Source organism: Ceratosolen solmsi, unplaced genomic scaffold (genome assembly GCF_000503995.2).
Source record: "Ceratosolen solmsi marchali unplaced genomic scaffold, CerSol_1.0 scaffold29, whole genome shotgun sequence".
NCBI lineage: Eukaryota > Metazoa > Arthropoda > Insecta > Hymenoptera > Agaonidae > Ceratosolen > Ceratosolen solmsi.
Window position 1 is genome coordinate 7,050,109 of NW_011948417.1, and position 25,858 is coordinate 7,075,966.

Consider the following 25,858-nt stretch of genomic DNA (forward strand, 5'->3'; position numbering starts at 1 on the left):
ACATTTATGTATAATTAAAATTTTCTTTTTAAATGAACTTAATATAGTTTATGCCACAATTAATTTTTATTAACCTCATTTACATAGAAACGTATAAAAGTTTCAAAAACATCAGTAGTAATAAAAGAAGTATAAATAAATTGTATGTAAAAATAATAACATTTTTATATAACTTTATTTATGTATAAGTGAATTAATGACTATGTTTATTTAAAAAAAAACTATTGTAAAACTCAAGTAAATATTTGATGTTTTTAACATTCTCGAATATTTTATTATTAAGCAATATACAATAAAATCTTAACTTTATACAGTAAATAAATAAATTTATTAATACAAATAGAGCAATTTGCTTAGAAATTATAGTGGGTACGTAGCTTATTGGCTTTAAGAAAATTTTTCGTATATAAGCATACTTTTATTATACAGTATTAAAGAAATTGCAGTAATTATATATTTGTACAATTTTCATATCGTATATTCATATTTTTGAACTACATTTATATATTTACAATATTGTATTTGTTATCGTAATGTTAATAAATAGCACAGAAAGATTAACATTGTAATCTTTTTTCCTGGTCACAAGTAAAAAGTTTCTTATATTTATTACCAAAACATGTACAACAATCATTTTTTAATGAAATCATTCTTTCCATAAAAATTTTCATTAGAGTAAATCACAGACGAGTGAGTACATATATAACAGGCAATATGCATCACATCAATTTAATCTCTATTTATAAATTAAAAATAACATGTTTGTAACAAATATGATGATTCTTATAGAAATTATTATCTGCATAAAGTTTATATATATTTTTTTTCTTGACATTTTTACCATTTTTTTTTTTAATATAATACATACATAAGTATACAAAAAGGAGAATAAATATGCGAACGCAAAATTTACAGTTGTTTACGTCAAAACATAACATTATTAACTATTCCTACAATAGCTGGCATATAACAAATAACATAACATAAAAAAATCTTTCTTCCTTTTGTAAAATACGGACGATTTATACAATAATAAAGAATGCCATCTTTTTACATGAAAAATTATTTTTCTTTTTTATATTCTTTTTCATCTGGAATTTCTTCACGTACAGCTAATACCATTCTTAACATAAGAACAGCAAGTACTTTATCCAAAGGATCCATAAATCCCCGTTGAATCCATTTAGGAATAGTGGTACGAGCGTGTGAGAATCCTAATTTCTGTAATATGTAGTCAATGCCATAAGGTTCTATGCTCTTGCCAGCCCATGAGAGAAGTCTAAAATATAGTAGAATATAAAAATATAATAGATTTCTTAATTTTAATTTCTAAAACATTAACTAATAGCTATTGATGCTTTTTTAATACAAGTGTCAAAAATCGTTAAAAAAATTTTAATACTATAACAGTTTAATTAAATGTTTAAAAAAAATTTATTTTTACATGACTTGTCTGCAATGTTTATAGTACCAACCTTACAGTTGGTTCCAAGTGCCAAGTCTTACATCTGTAAGATCGCCAATCTTTAATGAACATATCTGCAGGATCGAATTGTTTACGTTTTTTATCTTCTTCAGAAGTCACGGTAGTCGCGGATGACGTACTGGATTGATTTGTACCTTTCTTTTCGTTGGGATCAGGACTATGTGCTCTTGCACCGTAATTTTGCATTGCATGCTACAAAATTTACAAAAAAATACATTAATACAATAAGAAAGATTTTTTTTTTATATAAACTATAATAGTTTGTAAATTTCTGGTTGATTATTACCACGCGTTCTTTTTCTTTAACATAAGATGTAATAAGGTCGTGTAGAAAGAAAAAAGCCTCCGCATCGACAGTAACAAATATATGGTCTTCGAATTCGGTAATAAAGCTGCATTCCACAAGTGGTTTTTCACCTTTTAAAATATATGGACTCATTAACATTATTACCAAATCAAACGTCAAATTATTTTATGATTTTTGCAATATTAAAATGAAAAGCTTATATTTATATTATATACAATTTATGAATATATTAAATGTTTCCATTATGAATACAATTGTTCATTTTAGTTAATGGTATTATTATCTAAATTTTTTTAATTATCTCTAAACCCGGTAAATATTTGTCGAAAATTTTGTCTTAAAATAACTTATACGCATAAATTAAAGAGAAAATTTTTAATAAAATATAAAATTTTAAATGTCTTAAAATCAAGTATTGAATACAAAAATTCAATTTTATAATTCATATTATATTGTTTTCATTAGATATGTTCTACAGAGTAATATTACCATTAAAATAAAAAATTTTAAGCGATTATACAAATGAATTTAAGACATCAAAATAATAATATAACATACAAATTTTATTCATATGCTTTTAACTACAATTGAATGCTAAGTCTAATATAATATATTTTCTACTTTGATCAAATAAGTACTTATGTACTTACTGTACAGAATGTGTTTAGGCAGTCCTAGAAATACACAGAAAGAGAGTAGCACGAGAACACGAAATAAAGTAGTAGTATGTATCACTAATTATTGTTTTAATAATTTTATTATTCAAACGTATTTTATAAAAACAAAATAAAAAAATCGGTATGATTATACTATAAAAAATAAGTTATTTAGAAAATATAAATACAACGTTGAACACATCACTTTTCTTAAATAAAATAAAATAATTTTTGATATATTTTTAATATTGTTAATTAATTGAGTACACATGCGCGTGCGCGCACGGATATGCACGTACACTGAATTAACAGTTTAAAGTCTACCTTAATAAGTAATTATCTAAAAAATATTAATGCCATTGATACAAATAAAAATAATTTGTACAAATAATATACATAAATCATATAATTAATTAATATTTATATTTCAAGCGTTAAGAAAAAATTTTTTTTCATTTACATTTTTAAAATATATAAAAGCTACGGACACTCGTTTATCTTGTTTTCAACTATATTGTTTGCAAAAAATAAATATACGATCTTTGTAAAAAGAATGTTTACAAGTATAGTTCTGAGGCATTATAACATTCTATAATATAAAGTAAAACATACCTTTTACATTTGGTGTTTTGGCAGTTTGCAAATGCTCTGTTTTTAAATGCAATTGCAAAGATGGTAATGCAAATATAACTTCTCTAGTATGAGAATGCTCTTGTAATTTTCCAGAAGTAGTAGATAAATTTCTACCTCGAGATGTATTAGTATTTTCTGATGTGCTTTCGGTCCTTTCTCTTTCAACACAAGGAAAACGGTCGACAGCTAAATAAAAATTCGTTCAAATTTAAAGACTTAATTATAATTTTAATTAATTCAAATAATAATTTACCATCAATTTCACTATTAGCAAAAGCATAGTGAAACCATTCTTGCAATGATTTGAATTGTGGAGGAAAAAGTACACTTCGACTTAACCTGCATACGGTTGCCATTGAATGATGCCTAGCATGTTGTTCTTGTTGTTGTCCAAGACTAATAGTTAATGTTTGAACGACATGTACATCGCAAGTATTAGGTGCTGTATACAATAATTCATATATTATTTACTATTTGTTTTCTCTCGTATGAAATTATGTTATTAAAAACTTTACAATTTGTTTAAGAATTACAAAATAAAATAAAGCAAATAAATACGTACAGTCAACACTTGGAATTTCTTGTGCCTCGGTAGCAAAACTAATACAGGGCTCTTTTAATGAAAATAGTGCCCAACTTTTACTTTTGAAATTGATACCGTGAAAACATGCTAAACTAATATTGGAGCCATGTAGCTCCATTGTACCACCAAGAACTGTTCCATTTGTTGGTAAAGAAAATCTTAAACTTCCTAATTGTAATCCAGCAACTTCACATAAAACTCGCTGCCAATGTCGATGATGTCGAGCATCCGACAAAGCTGCCTGATTTATAGACCATGATCCTAAAAAATCACTTATATAACAAAATTGAATCAAAGTCATCATTTAATGAATTTTATTTCTAATACTTTCTAACCTTCGACATTTGTTCGTTTCTTTTGATGCCTTTTTTTCATACTACTATTATTTATTTTTTGCTGTCTAGATTGCAGTGAACTAAACACACGTTTACTGCTCTTGAATTGTTGACTGAAAAATTCATCTAGTTTATAAAACATCTTGAGCAAGTCAGCTGTTGTTGACTTACTTATCATAATTTGTAATTGATCCCAGCCAAGATCACCATGCATAAATATTACAGCTGGTCTGTAAAAAAAAAAAAAAAAAAAAAAAAAAAAAAAAAAAAAAAAAAAAAAAAAAAAAAAAAAAAAAAAAAAAAAAAAAAAAAAAAAAAGATATATAAACGTTTTCAAATTTCAGCTGATAGATTTGACAAATCGGATAACAAATATCAACCTTCTTGTTGGCATGAATGCATCTCCACTACTAGTACGATTAATTTTCCATTCATCGCGTAAAGTAACATCTAAAGATGATACTCTGGACATTAGTACACTTGTTCCCATATAATCCAATCTTAATTCTAAAGCAAATAATTTTAATCCAACAGTGTGGTCAGGCTCTGTCCCACGTTCTTCGCAAATATGTACTGCAAATAAATATAGTTTAGAATTTATATTGTAAAATTTAAATATTATATAAAAAATATATTTAAAAAATACGAAACAATTAAAAAAATATAGTTAATATCAAAGAAAATGTACTCACTGTAAGTATCGATCTTACTAAGTTCAATAATACCACCAACGATTCCACCTTTTGCATCTAAACTAGAACCTCCTAATCCTATACCTATATATAAATTTTTATGTCCAGTACTTCCAATCGATAATCTTCCATCTGATCGAAAATCTTTGGTCATCCAAGAAACATTCCCCATAACATTTCCCATATTCATATGAACATTTAAACGAGTAAAATTAACGGCAAAAAGTACTAAAGTTTCCCAAGCCGATTCGCGTAACTTTATTTCTGATGTTTGCTTATCAGTTGTAAAACTCCAACCCCTTCCAATATCTAAAATTAAAATAATAATATACATTAAAATATTAATAAATATTATATTTGTGAATTTAATGAACAAATCTACAAAAGTTTCTATTAAAAGACTAGATAAGATAATTATTATGATGAATCAAAAATTGTTTTAGAAAATTTTAATTAAATTAAATATTCTAATTATATAAGATATTGCAAGCTTATTACAGAATTTACATTATTGTATCAACTGAATTATTATTATATATCTAACAGAAATGTTTGTTGGACCTACAAGCGCATATATATATATATATATTTTTTTTTTTTTATTTATACCTTTCAGACGGATTTGCTTAGGGGCATCATTGTCAAAGCTAAGTCGTAATTTATCTCGATTCAATGTCGGACTGCGCTCGGGTAGATTTTTTGATAAAATGTCACCACCGTGACGATCGTGATGTTTTAATAATGAACTTCCCATTGCTGCTTCTTCCTGATTATAAAGATTAGAGTCGCCTTCGGAGTAAGCTACTCCAGAACTAAGATCACCCAAAAATAAACGTCGAACGATGCTACGTCGATACCAGGCTTTCGGAAATGCGAGAATTTCCGTCAGTCTACGCATATCGTACTTAAATGACGCTGAACCGATATCTATAATGGCTAGATTAAAAATAAAAAATAAAATATTATAATAGTTTGGGATTTTTTAATCAATGGGCATCGAAATTGTAATTTTTTTTTTTGTTTCTTTCTTTTTTTTTTGTTTTTTTTTTGTTTTGTTTTAAATAAACGCGTATGCTGTTTATTATGCAATAAAATAGTCGGTAAAGAATATCTTATAAAGATTCTAATTAATTACAACATATGAAGTACAATCATTATTCATTATTCAATAAACTGAAAGCTACTATTACATATTAAATTAATATTAAATAACACTGTTCTTAATCGATATTATGTTAAGTATAAGATTAATGGAAATAGTATCAATAAGTTTATCTATCTCACTTGAGAATCTTATGACAGCTCTACTGGTATCTGTGCCAATTTTCATTTGTTCATTTGAAAAATTCTGCTTCCTACTTCTGGAGAGGTGGAATTTAACAAATTCGACATTTATACTAAGAGAGTCCTTTCTCTCGCTATCCGACAATGGAGACCATTGGGCCTCTTTAAGGCCAGATTTTTTACCACCGCCATATGGATGAAAAATATACACCGAGAAGTCAGCGAGACAACCAGTAACTGAGAGGCCACCCGTAGCTGAACCACTTTCTTTACCTACGGAATGCCCAACATTGGATTTAAATTCGCGAAATTCCGTGAGATCCTCTTCTGCGCGTTTAGATGAGAAGACAATGTCCAGCGATGGTAGCTGGAGCATACATTCTACGCGTGAAACCGGTAGACAAGAAAATCTGAAATACGCACACAATTTGATTAATGTTAATAGAATGTTGTTATTTGAATGAACAACATTTATAAGTAAATTATCTTATTTACCAGTCTTATTTTTATCAATTACATTAACTTAATTAATTATATCAAATGAAATTGTAACAATTTATTAATGCATTATATTATTTTACAACATATTTAGAATAATATCTTATTTAATATAAAAAATGTCGCCATGTAATAATATACCTGAATGTTGATGGTTGCATATGAAAGTAAACAATGACATCGACGGGGAAGCTCGCATAAACGTAATTACTACTTGCAGCAGTTGCAGCCCAAGAACTTTCCATATTTTCTAAAGGAAATACAATATTAGTTTGGCCACCGCTTTGAAAGTTAGCTTTACTCGGTATAGGTTCTAAGGTCTGTTCTAAAAATTCCAGAATATGTGGACTTATGATAGTTTCTTCTGGAATACTCTGTAGTGTCATCCACGCAAAAAGACTAGCTTTTTTAGTACTCGATTTTTTCACAATAGACATCATTGATGAATTTAAAAGTGGATTATCAATTGATATGCGTGGAGAAAGAGATTCTTCTGAAACTGTTTTGGACTCGTAGTGAACCTAGAGTTCAAAAAAAAAAATTCAATCATTGATCACAATAACTTAATTGATTTTTAGGGGAATAAAAATGATGTTCTAACTTTAACGTCTAAGCCAGGAATGTGAAATATCGTTAAATCTACCAAAGGCACATTTGCATGATGAATATATCGCAATCTAGATGAACTAGTCGTTGATTTTTCTTTGCTGTTTATATTTTTTCTCCCACTACTAGGACTACTTGGTTGAAATTCAAAAGTCCCACCAGAGCATGATCGTTCCTTCTTCATTCGGCTCATTCTTATAAGAGAATTTATTTAAGTAAAAAATTTATTGAATGTATATATATATATATATATATAGCATACATATGATTTTGTAGAACTTACAGTTTCAACTCATCTTCTCTAGCTGGATCTTTCGTATGCAGCACACATTTTCCACTATTAATCAGAACCTTCACGTCAAGCTCAAAATCAATATTTGGCTCATGTGGTTTTTGTTGAATAAAATATGACGAGGAAGCGGTCGAAGTTTGATCCTTACCGAGAGCATCAACAAGTGGAACACTATATTGAAAATAATATTAAATTTTTGTACGTTGTATTTAAATCATACCAATGTTTTAAATAAAATCTTTGTTAAAATAATTTTCTTCATTAAATCCATATGAATATATATTAATATAAATATTATTTACAGAAAGTTATTTTAATTACAATAAATACGTACTTTCCTTCCATACTATTGTAGCTAGAAGTATTACTCATATCTTTATTTTTTTTTCGTAATTCCACTTGTTCGCCTTCAATTTCAATTGTATCAGGCCAATCTAAATTATCCTCCGGTAAACTCAATTCAGATCCTGCGCTTGGTAACGATGATTGTCTATAACAAAATATATAGCATTTATAAGTTGTTTAATTGTTATAAAAACAGAATTAGTTAAAATTTTACCTGCACATTGTATGAGAATCTCTAAAAGTTACTCTTGGTCCACTGCTTTCCCTAACTTTAAGCGATGCAGATCTTGATTATTGTAAAATAATTTACGGATATTAATTTTCAAATATAATGTATCTAAATACAATATTATACAATCATAATTATATGTAAATTATCTATCATATTACCGACTTGGACCACTCCTAGGACTGCTTTCATAGCTAGCAGAATTAGCTGAATTCATTTCTGCATTTAAATCTTCTGGGCTTCTTAATTGATGTTCAGGCGTAGGAGATGGTACAATAAAAGACCTTGACTTGTAAGTGTTTGATTTTCTTTCAAGACCAAGCTTTTCTCGTATACCCGAAGCTTTAACAGATTGCCTTCTTAATTTTTGTATCATATCACTGAAAATAAAAAATATTTCGTCTTAAATATAAGGAACAATTATGGAATAATTAATTACATCGAGTAAAACCTTTTTCTGATTTTCCAATAATATTAGATAATTGAATACTTATTATATCTTACATGAATGCAACTTTTTTTATTGAAACTTTTTTTTATCAATATTCTTAAATTTTTCTTAATATAATTATAATATAAATAAATAATATTTCAAATAATTTATTATTTCTTTATGCATACCGTCTAAAATCCTTGAAAACCATAGCCTCTAGCTCATGCAATCTTTTCATTTCTTGCTCAATCGTTCCATGCGATGCTCCAAGAGATCTTAAATCATTAATAATTTTTGCCTGTTCGTTCATTTCCTTTTCAATTAATTTAGAGCGTTTCTTAGCGTCTAATGAAGGATCAAATACAAAAGCTGGTAAACTATCGGTCCAATTCTTCGACTTTTTCATTAAAATACTTTCTTGACTGGTACTATTTTCTGGTTGATCCATATCATCGCTATCATAATCTAAAGATGCAAAAGTATCATCTTCCTCTGAACCAGTTAGCATAGTTAATGTGTGTCCGAGCGCAGAAAGCTGTTGACCTACGCTAACATCTAAATGAATATCGACACCTTCCATTTGCCATTGTACATTTAGTATCCATTTGGCATTTTCAGTAACTTTAGCTTTATACGGAAAATATAAATTATTTTATATAATAAATATATATATATATATATATATGTAATAGAAATTATGTCGTCTAATATAATAAAATAAATTATACTATACCAGATTTATCTTGCTTTTGGGCTATTGTTCTACTACAGACTTCATAAGTACCTTCTGAAACGACACATAAATTCATAATAGTATTGTCGCTCATGTCTGGCTTCCAATCATCTAAGGAAGTTTCGAAATCTTCAGCAAATCTCAAACATAAGCCAATAAATCTAGAAGAAAATACATATGCTAAGAATTGGTGCATTACTCTTTTAATACACTATGACATTATTATTTAACAAAATAATAAATTACCTTCCTTTGCTAACCAAGCTACCACTACTACAAGCTGATATACTCGTATTTTCCAATGTTATAACAACAGCACCCCGTGATTCACCATCATATAATCCACGACTTAAGCCCCAATTTTTTGGTGGTAATGGATTTAATGGAATACAAATACCCATGTCATCTATAGTTAATTGTAGAAATAATGTTCCTAAATGCGGTGCACTCAATTGGCTAGTTAGTTGACCAAACGGAACCTTTTCAAATACTTGCTGAGTAGCAGTCAATACTTCTTTATTTAAGTTTGACCTTTTCTCGTTCCAATATTCATATGCGTTTTTGTAATTGAGCCAAACTAGTATAGCTTTATCAACAGCCATTGGTTGAATATAAATTAATGGTCGCTTCAAAGTTATTAAAACGACTTCTTTGTCTTGTCCTTGAGCCATCTCTTCTTGAAAAGCATTTCTCAAACCAATTCGTGTATTAAAAAATGCAAATTGCTGAAATTCTGGTTCAGCTTCCTCAAACATAACATTCTTCAATAATTGACCAAGGCTGAGATTTATGTCAACTTGAGCTTTACCAAATAATTTCATGTAAGGATTTGGTTGTGTTGATCTAGAAACGTTTTGAACTCGATTGGAAAGTTGAAATTCAAAAGCGCCAGTCTCAAGACGAACCGCTGAATTTGTGGGTGTTGTCGCGGTTAGTTGAATTCTCTATTAATATAATAAAAATTCAAAATTTATCTACATCAATAATTATATTGTGATAACACAATAGAAGGTCAATACTAACTTTTATGCGAATAACAAGAGAAAACAGAATTCTTTTTAAACTCGAAGTTGTGGTAGGTTCCTCATCTTCGAGCCATAAAGGTACTGGTTTTTCACCACCATATACTTTTTGCACAACTTCATTTACCTCCTTCATAAAAACTTTCTGCACGAAGACTAAATGATTTAAAAGATCTGTAGTTAAAGAATGCTCAAAAATTCCAATATCTGCTACTGCATTTAGGTAACTTCCTTGTCTCAGAACGACTCCATCTATAAAGATAATAAAATTTTCGAATTAAAAAAACTAATTAATTAAAATAATTAATTTCAAGAAAATATATTTAGATATGTTACCTGCAAGTTTACTATCATTTAAATTGCTGCCACCATCCTGAATATACTCTGCAGAAACGTGAACTTTTGGTAATTCTATGCTAGCTTCGGATGGCAAATTGGCCTCAGTCACTTGAAGTTTAGTAGTAAAACTAAGACTATGATGTGGCAAATCAATTGTAAATTTAGCTTTGCTACCAGTTATTCCCGAACTGTTCACTTGATCCATTTTATACTGTGCTTGTAACGAAGGTAATAATGCTGCTGTTATACTAAGGCTTTGCAGAATAATATGGAATTGCATAACTATTGGATCTAGTAGACTAGATACTGCTTGAGGTTTGTCAACGTCAACTACAGGTACTACAGAGTATTGATGAGGACTTCCAGGTATTGCATCCGATTCTTCTTGTTGTTGACCACGAGCCATCCTCGAGGAAGTTCTCGTTACTCGTAATTCCTACATAGAGATTTTTATTTTAATCATAAATATAAAAAGCAATTATTCCAAGTACGTATATAATAATATACATGTTTTTGTTTTTATTGAATTTAATATATATATTTAATTAATATATATATATTTATATATATATATATATATATATATATATATATTTATATATATATATATAATATATATATATTTAATATATAATTTAATTTTTATAAATCAGTTAAGTAATTTATTTATTTGAAAGTTTATTTCAAATTTTTGCGTAATTATGTCTAATATTGTCTAAACCTAATAATATTTGAACTAAATCATATATTTAAATTTCCATTCTGTGCAAATCCATTTAATACAGGTGAATACATTTTATTATTATTAAATTTCTCATTTATTATACCTCATTTTCATCTTTAACTACAAAATTTGATCGATTTTTTTTAACCTTCTGTATAAGTATTCTTTGAACTCTATTAATTAATATTAAATATACCGTCTAAATATAAAGACTATAAGGCCAATTACGTATTTATTAAAAATCTTATACTGTAAACAGAAATACCATCAGATTTCAGTAATATTGCGTGCAATATAACATTGAACGAAATAAATTTTAATAATTATGAAGAAGAAGAAGATATATTAAAATTGATGACCAATAATCTACTAAATGGATTCATTTATTTCTGGAAAAACTATCAATGTTTAAAATAATGAAAATAAATTTACCTGAAGTGTTGATGATAATTGTTTACTACCCCTAGTCATCATTCCATGTAGAACAACGGGGTGTTGAGGAATATCAATATTTACAGCACCAACTGTTAATAAACCGCTATTCTTATCTTTTTGCTTTCTAGTTACACTGGAATATAAGGCTTGCGATTTGCCAACAGTAACTTTTACAACAGTTTGTTGACTCGGTGCTACTCCTTCAATAAGAACTATCATCGTTCTTCCAATTTGACCAGTTAAACTACATTCCAGGCTTGCAGGTCGAGTTTTCTTTCGACATGTCAAGCTTGAATGCAAACTCGTTATTTCGGCCTCTAATTTAAGTCCACTTAACGTAGCTAATAATCTCGTTCGATGAATTCTAGCTACTCCGAAAATAATCAATCTTGTTCTTTCACCTGTAACTACACCTGTAAAATCAAAATGTTATTTTATTATAATTTGTATATACAAATTTTATATTTTCACGTTAAAAGTTTGTTTCAAAAATTTACTTAGTTCTCGAGGTGGTGGAATAGGTGTAGAACTAGACTCTGCGTTTAAACCCTTTTCTATATCAGTTTCTTTGATATCACTTGAATTTTCATATTTTTTGGTATTTTTATAATTATCTGAAGTATCAACTGGCACAGAAAATCGATGTGTAATCATTTTTGTTTCAGGTTTTATAGCGTATAAATCCAGTAAATAATAAATTGTTTTCCAACATCTGGGTGCTATATTAGAAATGTTCTTACATTTTTCAGACAATATGCTAAATTTTTCTAGGCCAGAACTACTGGGACTTGCACCAAAATTTGGGGTGATAATGCCTTCGCTTAAATTCATATAGCCTTTAACACTTTTTCCAGTACTTCGTAACTTTTGAGCAAAACTTTGAGGTCTAGAACGAATACTAGATGTTGGAGATATTACCTTAGGCTGATTATTATTGAGTTTAATACCAATTATTGGTTTCTCGGCTTTTTTCACATTTTTGGATAATTTTTCTTGAATATCAGAAGCTAAAATTAATGTAAAATAAGCTTTATATCAAGATGCTTTTAATAAAAAATTCAACCTTAAAAAATTAATAATAATTGTATTTACTTGAAGATCCATTTTTTGTTCTATTATTAATCATGGAATTTCTATTTAATTTAGTATCGGATTGTTGTTCTTTTAATTCCATTTGTGTGTCTTTGACATTTTGATACATGTTGCTAATTTGATGTAATAGTCTCAGAAGCGGCATGTTTACTTGTTGACTAATATATCGAATATTTAAACTAAAATTAACAACAGTGCTGGTATGTTTCTTCAATTGACCTCTTGATATGTATAATACATTCTGTTTTTGAATCATATCATCTACACTCAAATCTGCCATTTTCTTCATATCTATATCAATACTAATTTTTTCACAAAGGAATGCTGGAGTTTCGGGTGGTATGTCTAGATAAAACTTAGATCCTGGCATTTTTTTAGAAGAAAATTTGTTATCTGTAAATGAAAGCGATATAATTACGTAAGACTCAACATATATTCAGGATTTTATAAATTAGCTTTAAAAGAAAAATAACTTTTTTTTTTATCCGGAGCTTTTCCATATTCGCTAACAACTATATCTATTCGCATAGTTTCTATATTACTAACAAGAGACAAATTGGAACCTAACGAATCTAAGGAAGATACATTATTTATATTCCCAGAACTAATAGCAGAAAGCATTTGTTGTGGCATCACTGATAGCGATGATAAAAGTGGTTCAAAAATTAAGTGAGCATCCAACAATCGAAGCGAATCTTTCATCGTATAAAGAAAAGCACCGCTTTGCTCATCAGAATCTTCAGTATCTTCTGTAGTCATAGTATTAATTTTTGAATCCTATATTAGAAAAATAAAAATTAAATAAGAGTCGATACCATCTTTTCTTTTCTTTTTCTTTTTTTTTTATAAAAAAATACGATAAAAAAAGCAAAAATGATAATATTTAATTTAATAAATTATTTTAGACGTAAAAATATGTGATAACAAAAACTTATAATAATAATGGTAATACTAAGAATAAATAATAATAAATAATAGCAAATCATTTGGGAGGTAAGTCTTAATACCTTGGTAATTTTTTGTTCTGTATGGAAGACCTGGATAAAAAAGCACGATTTTTTGATACCAAGTATAATTAATATTTATCGAATGATATAATAATCTACGAAAAAATCTTATGTAACACTAACCCAGTTGCCTTTAAGTTGTCCTTTTTCATTATCCTTAATAAATTCCTGTTGTTTTGCCATCCAACTATACAGATCTTCACCAAGATTGATTGGTTTGCTTGAGTGATAAGTCGGTGGCGATATGACTTGATCGAGACTATTAGTGCTATGATGACTACCGTGACCAAAACCTACTGAATATATACTCGGATTTGAACCAAGATGATGATGAGAAATACAAATCTGTGGTGTCTTTTCTTCTCTCAATGTGCCGTAACCTGTTTATTTTTTAAATTAATGCAAAAATCATAAGAAATGACTTAGTGTTTACAAATTAATTTGATTCAATGAAATACAATTATTATTTGTCGTAAATTACTTGCATAACTATTATTGATATTCAAGCACCGTTAAGCAGAATAGAGAAGATTCAATATATTGATTTTTACTCTAACAGAGGATTATGTGCACTTTCCGGCTAAAAAGGATTGAGCGGTAATAACTCAAATATAATGCCGGCTATTTAATATATATATATATATATATATATATACTGAATAGATCAATTAATGAATTAATGTACGCTTGCATTGGCCAATAATCGAATATTTAAATGAAAGTATTTCGAAAATTTCACTCTCTTTAATAATAAAATCAAACAAATTGAATTAGTGAATTTAGTACAGCTATCAGATTCAAGGACCGAATGGTACATTCATTAATATTGATTTTCTCATTTTATTTACCTTATTGTAATTGTAAAGTATAATTTACCGATACAAATACACACGTATTCATAAACAGAATAATTAATATTTGAATCCTTTGAAGCCGGAGGACTACGTGTGTACTTACTTATGCTGTTGGGTTCTCTGGATTGAGTAAATAGGCTGGTCGTGGTGAGTAGTGGAAAGGCGATACTGACTCTAGTACTGGCTGGTATTTGTGTAGGTTGCAAAGATTTCCCTGCCTTGAGCAGAGCTAATGGTACAGAGGGTGATGTTAGTGAATCCGGATCTGGAACTGGCGCTACTGGGGAAGTGGTATCTTTCTCACCGCATGAATTCGCTTGAACCGTTAACTCACCACTGATACCACCACCACTCACCATACCTACTTCATTCGACATCAAGCCCAAAATTACTTTATAGGATGTAAAGGATCGAACCATATTAAAAAGCATTTACGAACCACAAATGCACTCTGCGTGTTCATATGCGTATGCGTGTGGGAATAGGTGTGTGTTAATGTGTGTGCGCGCGCGCGCGCGCCCGTGCATGCATATATATATATATATATATATATATATATATATATATATATTTATTTATATGCATATACATATGTAGCATGTACATATGTATGTATATATTTCTTAGCATAAGCATAGAGTTTTAAATATATCAAAATAACATCCGAAGTTTTTCAGTTATATATACTTTTGAAGATTTTTCGTGAAAATATATAAATCTCTTCTTATTAAATCATTGCAATGCAAAAAAAAAAACTAATTATATAACCATCCATGTTATGCATGTAAGATATTATTAATGTTTTAGATTTAATGAAGACCCACGTGTTTTTCTTTTCATTAGTCGTTTAATTCTTTTGTTTATTAATTAAAAATTAAAGAGAATATTTTCAATAAACTAGCATATTGTAACAAAGTTAAATTCTCCGTTGGTTAAAAATAATCTTCACAATGATTCAAATATAAATAATGCTGAATTTTAATTTGTTTATAATATAATATTTATATTAGATATTATTATTCAAAATAAATGCCTTTAGCATTATTAAAATATTACTTACTGGTGCAATATCTATTTACTTTAGAAACTTCAGATAATTTTGACACATTACAGCATAATAGAATAAATGTATTAGTACAAATTATTTCACAGTACCTGTCTTTTCTTGTCCACTTTTTAAATGCATGTGCTTATGCATATGATCCGCGTGAATCAACATTGCACATTCATCCGTTACTTCGTGATCATCTCCGCCGCTACATTCTCCGTCAGTCATAAAATTTTCCTAAATAAAAAATAATTTTTCTTTCGTAAAGAAAATCATCGATCATAATGTATTTTTTATATAACGAGGAACCTACTTCTTCAGGATCTGAAACTGCAAACGCCACGTTTAATGGTTTAATATGCTTCGTTTTATAGTTGTGTTCGAGAAGTAAAGGAGTATATAACACATTTTTCCATTGTCTACTTAAAACAATTACACCCTAAATATAAATTTCATTAGAAAAATCAATATTTCTTTATTTTAAACTTAGTATAATAAAATAATAATTAAAAGCTTAATTATTACTTGTCTTAAAGTTGATAACGATGGTAAATCAGTTTCATGTAAATTAGCTTCGATATTCTCAAGGTTCGATAACAAAATATAATTTTGAAGAATACTGCAAAGTTGACACGAAGGATCTTCTTGCAGTGTCTTGGCGAGTGGAGTTAATCTGGCATAACGACTCTATAATAAATATAGTAGAAATAACGTAACTTTTATACAAGCGCAAATTAAATTTAAATTAATTGAAAAAGAAATGTGTAATTGAGTTGTAGTATTATTCAAACGCAGCAAAAATTATATAACTCTAAAGGACGATGTAATTCATAAAAACTAGAAACTCTATATTTCGATGAAATCCTTACCTTCAAAGGCATGTGTATTGCTTGCATGTCTAATGCCTCCGCCATAAGACATGCGACAACGGCCGTAGATCTACGATACATACAACGGAACATATGGACTATTTGAATGGCAAATCTGTTGCTCGGATTCATCCACGCGTTGATTGCTGGTGAAGCAGTACTAAGCAAGTTCCAATCAAGCCTCGTATAATCGATTTTACGCGTAATAGGTGTACGAGGTGGTGCAGCAAAGTTAAACCAAACAGTCTTAAGCTCAATTACACAGGACACTGTATTACCACTTAATGGCTTTACAGCAGTCGTCGTACTCACTGCGCTACTGTTTACTTGCTGACTCGAGCTATTTATGTTCGTTGGTGCCTGCGAAGATTCTTGCTCTATTGTTTCCGTTACTGATACTGCAACGAAACAACCAACGATACACAAATTCACACGATATATTTTTTCTTTCTTAAGATCACATAAGATTACATGAGATTACATTACGATATATTAATCAGTGTAGATAATTATTCATAATTACTTACGATAAAAATTGATAATCATTTATTACTATTTATTATTTTTCAATTACGAGTTGTCATTAGTATCAATCATTAGTATTAAATACAACTATTTAGTCATTGAATATTTTTTTCTTTTATTATTTCTATTTATTCACACATAATTAAATTAATCGTTATCATTAAAAAAATTATTCATTACCAGCAATGTTATTAAGTTCATCCTGACTTTTATTAATATTATCCTTATCTGAAGCTTCCATTTCAGTTTTCTTTTCGTTCTGATCATTTTCGCCTTTCTCAAATTGTGATCTCTTAACAATTTTAAGCTTAATTCCTTCTAATCCACATTCAAACATAATAAAACCTAATCTATCCTCTCCACATCCTACAGTAAATTCTTCGGTTGCTTGTGGTGGATTTACCTTTTCACATAATTAATTGTTAATTGTTAAATTTTCATAATTATTAAAAATTAAAAATAAATTAAAATTTGTAAATAATGTTAACATACATTTTCTTTTTCTTTTTCATCGGGTGGCTGAAGAAGATAATAATCAACACACTTAAATGGAGATGTAATCCTTGTACATGTAAATAAAACTCTAGAATAATATGATGGTATGGCGGTTATCACAGCATCTTTTAATATAGACGATTCGTTTCTTAATCTTCTCAATTGGGTATGAACTTTTCCTATTAAAGTGTATTTATTTTTTAATAAATTGTAAAAGATAAGCTTTTTGAATGTCCGTATATGGGATTATAAAGGCTCATGAAATAAACAAAATTTTATATCAATATTTCATAAAAAAAAATTCACACCTATATTTAAAGTAATAATAATTTCTTCTTGCTGTTTTTCAGATGTTTCAATATATACAGTTTCACCTCCCCCAATATCAGCAACAACGCCAGTACTTTGATGTCCTGATAAAAATGCTTTAGTAATTTTATTGACCTTTTTCTGATTAGGTAAAACTGCCGGTTTATGAAAAGTTTGAACAATTTCACGTGCTTGTTTTCCTAAATAAAATCTTGCTGTAACTTCATCGAAGCAAATGGCAAATAATGATACACAAGTTAAATCTCGAATGTTATCCAAAGCAGAAAAAGATATAATTTCTTCTACAACCGAAGCTTGCAATAAAGTTACATTTATCTGTGAATTAAAATTTTCATTGTATTATTAAATAAGTAATAATTAACATAAAACTAAAATATTTTGTAAAATTAATCAAGTACCTTAGGTAATATGATGCTTCCTTGAATTTGAGTGGCTATACATTCTTCGTAAACACTTGTTTGCAATGCTATTTTTCCTATTTAATTTTTTAAAATTAATAAATAAAATATCTAATTAACAAATTCATAAATAATATGTATAAAATTTTTATTATATATACCTTCATCGTTTTTTACATTTCTCTCTGTTGTTGAACGTTTGGAACTGGTTTGAACTTGGCTCCAATATGACAGACTCTGATCTTGTTTCAATATATTTGCATCTTCGACTCTTTCTATACATTCATTATGAAGATGATTGAGAATTGTTAAAGGATGTAATGTTAATAAAGTTGGCGTTATTGCGTCAATAAATCTTTGAAGGCATTCCAGAACCAAAGGAGTTATCATAATATCAATGTCTCCTTTAAGTTTTATTATAACGGTAGTTCGAGATCCACTTTCATGCTGAACAGTCAATAGTTCTTCTTCATCATTTGGAACGTTATCCACTTCTTCTAATCAATTGAATGTAAAATATATTATTTATTTTATGCATAAATATAATAATAGTTATCACCTTCAGATTGAATTAATGTAGAATTATCCCATAAATATGGATGAGTTGGTGTTTTATTGGAAGAAGAAACTTTAGGTGAAGTATCATTACGATTTATCATTTTTAAGGATGTAAATCCTTCAGTAATGATATCATATTTCGGTATATATCGCCCTCCAATGTACAAAAGTCTTCCATCTTCTGTACGCTGAAATAATGGAGTTGTAAAAGCATCACCACCACTTGGTAATGACGATGTAAGCCAATTATTACAACGTACCTATATGTATACGAATTACATCATTTTTTATAATATGAAAAATATAAAGAAGTATTTCAATTTAAATTACCTGAGTTAAATGACTAACATAACTGGACATCAATAAAGGTGAATCAATAATTGGTTTATTTACTTGCATGTGCAAATTAACTAAAGTCATATCTTCTTGTGATGAAACAGCTGATATAAAACTCGTAGATGAAATAGATTGACTATCTGAAGAATCTTGTAATAATCCATTTTCAATAGTATTGGTTTCTGATTGAAAATTAGATTTCCTGTGAAGCTGAGGACTCTTTCGAGAATTTAATGACTGCGGCTTAGCTCTTTCTAATGTGTGTGCTTTTTCCGGAATATCTTCAGCTGCATGAGACACGTTAGCGGAACTTTCAACAATCGACAAATCCGATAAATACTTCTTTTTTATACATTCATTATGATTTAATATTAAACCAGATCCAACGAGTGAATGTCGTAAACTAGAATTTTGACTACCTCCTAATCCATGACTTGTATCTTCATCCGCAGAATAAAATGCTTCCGAGTGATTTTCCGATGACATAGATACTGTTCTCTGGACCTAAAACAATATTATCGGTATAACGTGATATTATAATGTAATTTCTTCAAGACATTTACAATATTCTCTTTATCGTCTCTTAGCCGTATACTACACATAATTCTAATTAAATATAGTCAATAAAAAAATTGATTACAATAATTTATTAATAACTAAACGAAATAAAAAATGTGCTAATAAAGATACTATGTATTATTTCGAAGGTGACTAATTATTATATCGCTTATAAATTAATTTTTTAATAAATATAATTACCTCTTGAATAAGTTTATCATCTGAATCTGATTGCCCATATAGCGAATACTGAGAATCGGAAACATTCAATATTTCATTATCTCTGAACATTGGTTGAACTGTTTCATTTGGGTCTATTAGATTTCTAGATAAAGTTGATGGGCTAAAATTTTGTTGAAGTGAAACTGTTTCTTGGATATTGAAATAATCGACGGACAATTTTGAATCTGATGCGCTACTTTTTGGTGTACTTTCAATTTCTGGGACGTTCAGAATGGATTTACTTCGTTGTGAATTTAATTTTGAATCAGAATCTAATTTAGGAGGTAAATGTGTAATGGGACTAGCATCGACCAAACGAGCATATGGGACATCTTTCATATTGTTTCCTCTATAACATAATAATATATAAAATAAAAATTATAAGTTAATATTTGTACAAAAAATTTCAGTTATTTTATTTTAACAATCAATTCACTTATGAAAATGATCCAATTTATATAATTTTACTAAAAATGATTAATACTTTTAATACATTGCATTTATTTATTACCATGCAATTATTAATAAATTAAAATACTTAATATTTGAACTGTACCTAACCTGTGATACTTTTTACGTATTTTTAAGTATTTCAATTTCTAGAATCATCTCTATAATTACTCAAAACAAGTATTTTAAGCCAATAAAAAATATGATCAATAAAAATGGTTTTATTTATATTTACAACTAATTCGGTTATACCCTATCATATTAAGTGCTTCAAAAATATTAAAATATTTTAAGCAATTAAAAATATTATAAAATTTTATTCTTTTGGTTTATGAATAAATATATTTAGTTACATTTTAACTTCATCGCTTTTACAGATTATTGAGCAAGCAATTATGCCTAATCAATAGCTTTACTTTTAAGCACAACACCGAATTATATTAAAAATCTAATGAATATTCTATACCGATTAGAAGTATATGAAAAACGTCGGCTAAGAGGTTTCTTATTGTTTCCAGGAAATGGACTTGTTGAAGACACACTTAATTTTGCACTGTCATTCTCATCAACACCAGATGTTTTACTCTGGCTAACGACAGATTTTGATCTTTCGATAAAAATTTTGGAACCATGCATTCTATGCGATAGTCCCACAAATGTAGATGGATATGTATCTTGTAATGTTACATCTTGTAAACTATAAGGTGGTGTATGAAATACTAATTGATCTTCGTGTAAAATCGATTGTCCAAAACCTTTTTCTTTTTCTGGTTCAAAAATTCTAAAATATAATTTTCTTATTAGTAATGTGCATTAATTTAAGGTAAAATTGCAATAAAATTGAATTTTAAATAATACCCGAATTGTATAATTAAAAATATTATATTATTAAATGAAGTATATGCATTGTATATATAATCAAATACCTATAAGCAGCAATATTTATTCCATCTTGTAAGTCATGATAACTTGGCTTAAAGAATCTCGATCCATTTCTATTGTTTCCAAAAAATGCACAACCGCCGATACATCCACATTTTGCTACCTTAGGAGCAGGATCTTGTATCCACAAAAACCATAATCTTTGCGTTTTTTCATCGTGGGTTTTTAAATATTTGTTCTGTACCAAATGTAAATTATGCTCTGGAGTTGGAAGAGAAAGAGCAGCCTCGATTACAATAGGTCCCATTGATACAGAACCAACTTCTAACCAAATATCCAATCCATCGCCTGTTATTTATTATATTTGAATAAATATAAATTATTTTATAATTTTGTTTATTTATTATTTTATAATTTATTACAAAACAAACCTGACAATCTACTACCATTATTATTGTGAGATTTACCACTGGCAGTAGTAGTAGTGTTGCTATTATTTGCAAAATGATCTGCCGCTGACACAAACTGTCGAATTAATACTGTAGGTAATATACCTGTGACTCCTGCTTTTACTTGCTGCCCATGCAAATTACAGGTAGACACACGAATCGGTGAAATCCAAATTTGTGTAGCAGTACCGCTTTCTTGAAGATATAAATCAAGAGAATCTAATGACACTCTTGTCATTCTATATTTTATATCTTCAGAATTAGGGCACCTAAAGGAAAACGATTCATTTATTAATTAATTTTATAACTACATGTTGTAATTTAAATAAGCAACAAACATATAGTGCTTGTCGATGTCGCTATCGGTACACTGCAGAGGTGGAAGTCCATGATGACATTGATTTGGTAGTCCTGGCGATCGAAGACAATTTTCAGCATTCTTAGCAATCAATAAAAATGTCTCTAAGGATGTTATTAAATGATGCATTTGAGGTGATGTGATTTTTCCACTTAACTTTCCAAGTTGAACTTCAATTAGCCAAGCATATTCTAATGTTTCTTGATCCAAGCTTCTACCTTCATTACTAAACATTGCATGTCCTCGGAGTTGTAATGCACTCAACATTAAATGCCCTTGATTTAAATGTTTTTCTTTATTTGATCTCGATACATTATCCGATAGAAGCAAAATTGCCGGAGAAAGTAAAAGTTGCAATTCTGTTTCTCGAAAACCTTTTTTCATTTCAAAACCAAAACGTTCAAGAAGTATCACCGGGCATGGTGGATCATTACTGTTACAATTTTTTAGTAAGTGTGCTTCGATGTCATGCATAGTTATTCCAACGGTTACTTCCACTGGCCGATACTCTCTAGGATCAAATGGCTTAGATTTGATATCATCATCTTCAATTGATGTTTCGAGACTGTTATTTTGAATATCGCGATCCTTATTTTTATCTATCTTACTGTTTGATGAATTAGCTCGTGTTTGATGCATATCTGTAAATGTTTGGTAATCACCAAAAATATTCTCTTTAAGATGTATAAAATGCTTTATAAGAGATCCGTTAAGAAACAGTACGGATGGTCCTATTTCCAATTCAAGGCTAACTTTGTCTGGCTCTAACGTTAGTGGATCAAATTTCTGAGCGCCTTCTTTAGTCCACTGAAGTCCTGGAGACTTTCTACATCGCGGTATCCTCATGGGAGATAGTAAAATTTCTTCCTTTTCTGGCGTAGTAATATTCGCCTGTGGCTTTGGGCCTGACGGTGGACATGGATGATACGTATAATTTATACTTAAAGCCACAATTGGAACAGACCAACAATCTACCCAGCCCAATCCCTTTTGACATATATTTCGCCACTTTTTATTTTGATTAACATTTGACATATGCTTTGAAGTGCCATCTCGGCCTTGAATACGCGCATACTTTTCCAAAGCGATGAGAATATTTCGATTTGTGTTAACTTCGGGTAAATAAAATGCCAGATCTACACTTTCACCTTGTATCCAGAAGCGCAATGGGATGGTAGGTGGTAAAAATTCAATGAATGGTAAATCAAAAGATAAATCAAAAATTTCTCCGCAAAAAGCAATGTGCGCATTTTCTTGATTTTGGGATGAACAATCGACCCAATTAAATTCATTACATATTGTTATAATTTCAAACTCCTTTAACAATAAACTAAATCTCCAAATATAAGGTACAAAGTATAAAATATCGGGTCTGGATTTGTTAGACCAGTCACTGATCATATCTTGGAAAAATTCTTTATGGGAGTAAACTAAATTAGCCGTGGCTTTGCAGCCAGTTAAATTCAGTGTCCATTCCTGATCATCATTCCATATTATAGGATAATGACACTTAATGCCAAACTCTAATGTTTCACTTTCCACTAAACTTCGATATTGAAGACTAGTAGTCGCCTCGAGATGTAATAATTGTCCAGTAATTTTAGTTGTATAACCATTTTGTAGTACTATCCAAGGCATTGTGATTTCCAAGTATGAACCAGGACCAACATTCACATGAACAGCATTTGTTTCCTTATTTTTACTAAATAAAACATCGATTGTAGCTTCGTTAAGCGTTGATAAACGTACATCGAATGATTGAACTTGACGCTTCTCACCAGGTACTGGAGCCTTTGTAACTTTTAATGGCTGATAATCGTTAGGAAAAAAAAATTTAAATAAATGTTCCCTTTGTCTGTCAGCCCATGGCCCGTAACTAAAGTCTGTTCCTTTCCCACACTTTATATCTATTCCCCAAATAGGTGGCATAGCTTCAACCATATCTCCATTCGCTAATCTAATCATTTCTGGGTGTTCGGGAACAACACCTGGTTCATCCATATAATAATAAAGTTCCATATTATTTGAGCTTAAGATTACAAATCCTTCTCCCATATAACGAGGTGGATCATCTACCATTCCAGTATATTTAGGACTTGGAGCCAAAATAACTTTAAAATTTTCAGCTTTACACTTTGTAAAATGCATGAAATGATCGTGGCGTGATACTGCTGGTTTTGTTGAATATACAAAATGAGCTTCCTCCACTGTTATTGATAGCGTAGTAGGAACTAAACAATTACCAAAAACCAATCTTCCCTAAAGACGACAATTAAAAATTTTCATTATTAAATATTTATTAAAATGCACTTTATGTGCATTAATTTTATTTCACTTCATTATTATAAAAATATTAAAATAATATTCTTACACATTTATTTTAATTTTACTTTATTTCATTACTCTATCTAATTTTATACCAATTACAACAATTATGATGTATATAATATACTTATGTATTCATCATTTATATTTCTGTCAGACTATTAAAATTAAAAAAATGTTTTTAACTTACTGTACAAATGTCTAATTTTATAACTGGTATTAAGTCTCTCCATGTTCTAGCTATCACATAAGCTTCCTTCCGCCTAATATTATCAACATGTCGTGATACATCTATAGTAGTTGATTGTTGTCTGTTTTTGTTACATTTTTTCTTCTTAGTCTCTATATCGTGCTCGTCATTGTTACTAGTATGAATTATATCTTCTGAGAAAATTTGTGGTGTAAGGCCAAATGTTTTTTCTAATTGTGCATACATTTGGCACCTATTATAACAATGTAACTCAAAACCATTTAGCATAACAGAAAGGCGGGTATCGGAATGTGACAAATCTATGAAAAAAGAAAAATGAATCCTTTAATTAAACTTGTATTAATTGATCGATAAATCGATTATTAGTAAAGTTATGCAAACCTTCGGAAACATCTTTTGGAACATAACTTCTCCACCATCTGAATATAAGATATCCATCTTGAATTCTTACCGTATAATCTGTTGTAACATAAGCTATATCCCTAAACATCATTTTACCACTAAGTGCACACAACGTAAATGATCCTTTAAAAAAAATTTGTAATCATTATTGACATAATGAAATAATCTTTTCATTGCTAATATACATACCAACTTTAACATATTCATCTCTTCCAATAAACCGATTTAACAATTTTGTCAAAATATATCCAATTACTCGACTATTATAATAAGTTATATAAATAACCCAAGAAATAACTGATACTAAGGAACAAAGTAACCAAATAAAGTTACTATCCATTTTAAGATTTTCAAGGTTGACATGTTCGGAATAATTCCAATATGCTCTGGAAACCCCCATTAAGGATGGAGGCATTGTTGTAAGTATAATGTCTCCCATTTTTTTTAATTATAATTTTTCATAAAATCAAAGCCAATGTCTAGTGTTAACATCATCTAAATTATAATAAGCAATTGTATTGATAAGAATAGAATTACTAAAATATTAATCATTATTCATTTAAAATTGAAACAAAATAAATTAACTTTGGTATAAATATACAAAATATATAAAGATGTTAATATATAAAATAAATAAAAACTTGTATTGCGTAAATCAAAATATTAACTAATTTTGATTATTAAAGGTTTTGAACAGTGATTAAACATTTCTTCTTCACTAATAATTATATTAAGATATCTATAGTTTTATCTACCATTCTGTTGATGACTTAAGAAGCATCTTGTAACTTTTCTAGGTCCTCTCATTTCTTTATTCATGACATAATGTAATTTTTCCTCGATTTTCATGGTGCTTT

The 25,858-nt window shown here is 28.9% G+C and overlaps 1 protein-coding gene across 1 annotated transcript; it reads right to left on the reverse strand.

The window, feature by feature from the left end:
• Positions 1-1,038: 1,038 nt before the first annotated feature.
• Positions 1,039-25,341, reverse strand: tweek (transmembrane protein KIAA1109 homolog tweek). The gene is made up of 48 exons (XM_011496460.1): positions 25,191-25,341; positions 24,981-25,124; positions 24,579-24,898; positions 22,044-24,322; positions 21,688-21,974; positions 21,301-21,604; positions 20,841-21,155; positions 19,904-20,273; positions 19,139-19,648; positions 18,810-19,068; positions 18,412-18,747; positions 18,251-18,327; positions 17,831-18,167; positions 17,520-17,701; positions 17,208-17,430; positions 16,503-16,900; positions 16,159-16,320; positions 15,947-16,072; positions 15,741-15,870; positions 14,689-14,949; positions 13,855-14,111; positions 13,198-13,501; positions 12,725-13,117; positions 12,130-12,639; positions 11,630-12,045; positions 10,471-10,909; positions 10,136-10,386; positions 9,359-10,056; positions 9,113-9,273; positions 8,568-9,006; positions 8,108-8,326; positions 7,932-8,003; positions 7,707-7,862; positions 7,364-7,543; positions 7,076-7,274; positions 6,616-6,995; positions 5,977-6,386; positions 5,302-5,628; positions 4,693-5,001; positions 4,381-4,573; positions 4,001-4,230; positions 3,645-3,926; positions 3,336-3,524; positions 3,062-3,268; positions 2,444-2,467; positions 1,773-1,903; positions 1,476-1,678; positions 1,039-1,279 (listed from the first exon to the last, which is right to left on the reverse strand). Exons 1-48 carry the CDS (start codon positions 25,339-25,341, stop codon positions 1,063-1,065), a joined length of 14,967 nt encoding a protein of 4,988 aa, XP_011494762.1. The 3' UTR covers positions 1,039-1,062.
• Between the last annotated feature and the right edge of the window lie 517 nt (positions 25,342-25,858).

Bases quoted from the DNA above. Each gene is read 5' to 3' on its own strand.
- tweek (XM_011496460.1), bottom strand. From the start codon at position 25,341: ATGGATAGTAACTTTATTTGGTTACTTTGTTCCTTAGTATCAGTTATT. The intron at 12,640-12,724 runs GTAAATACAATT...CATTAATTTTAG, and splicing joins AACAAAAAATGGATCTTCAA to CTTCTGATATTCAAGAAAAA. The intron at 4,574-4,692 runs GTGAGTACATTT...ATTTATTTGCAG, and splicing joins TAGTAAGATCGATACTTACA to TACATATTTGCGAAGAACGT.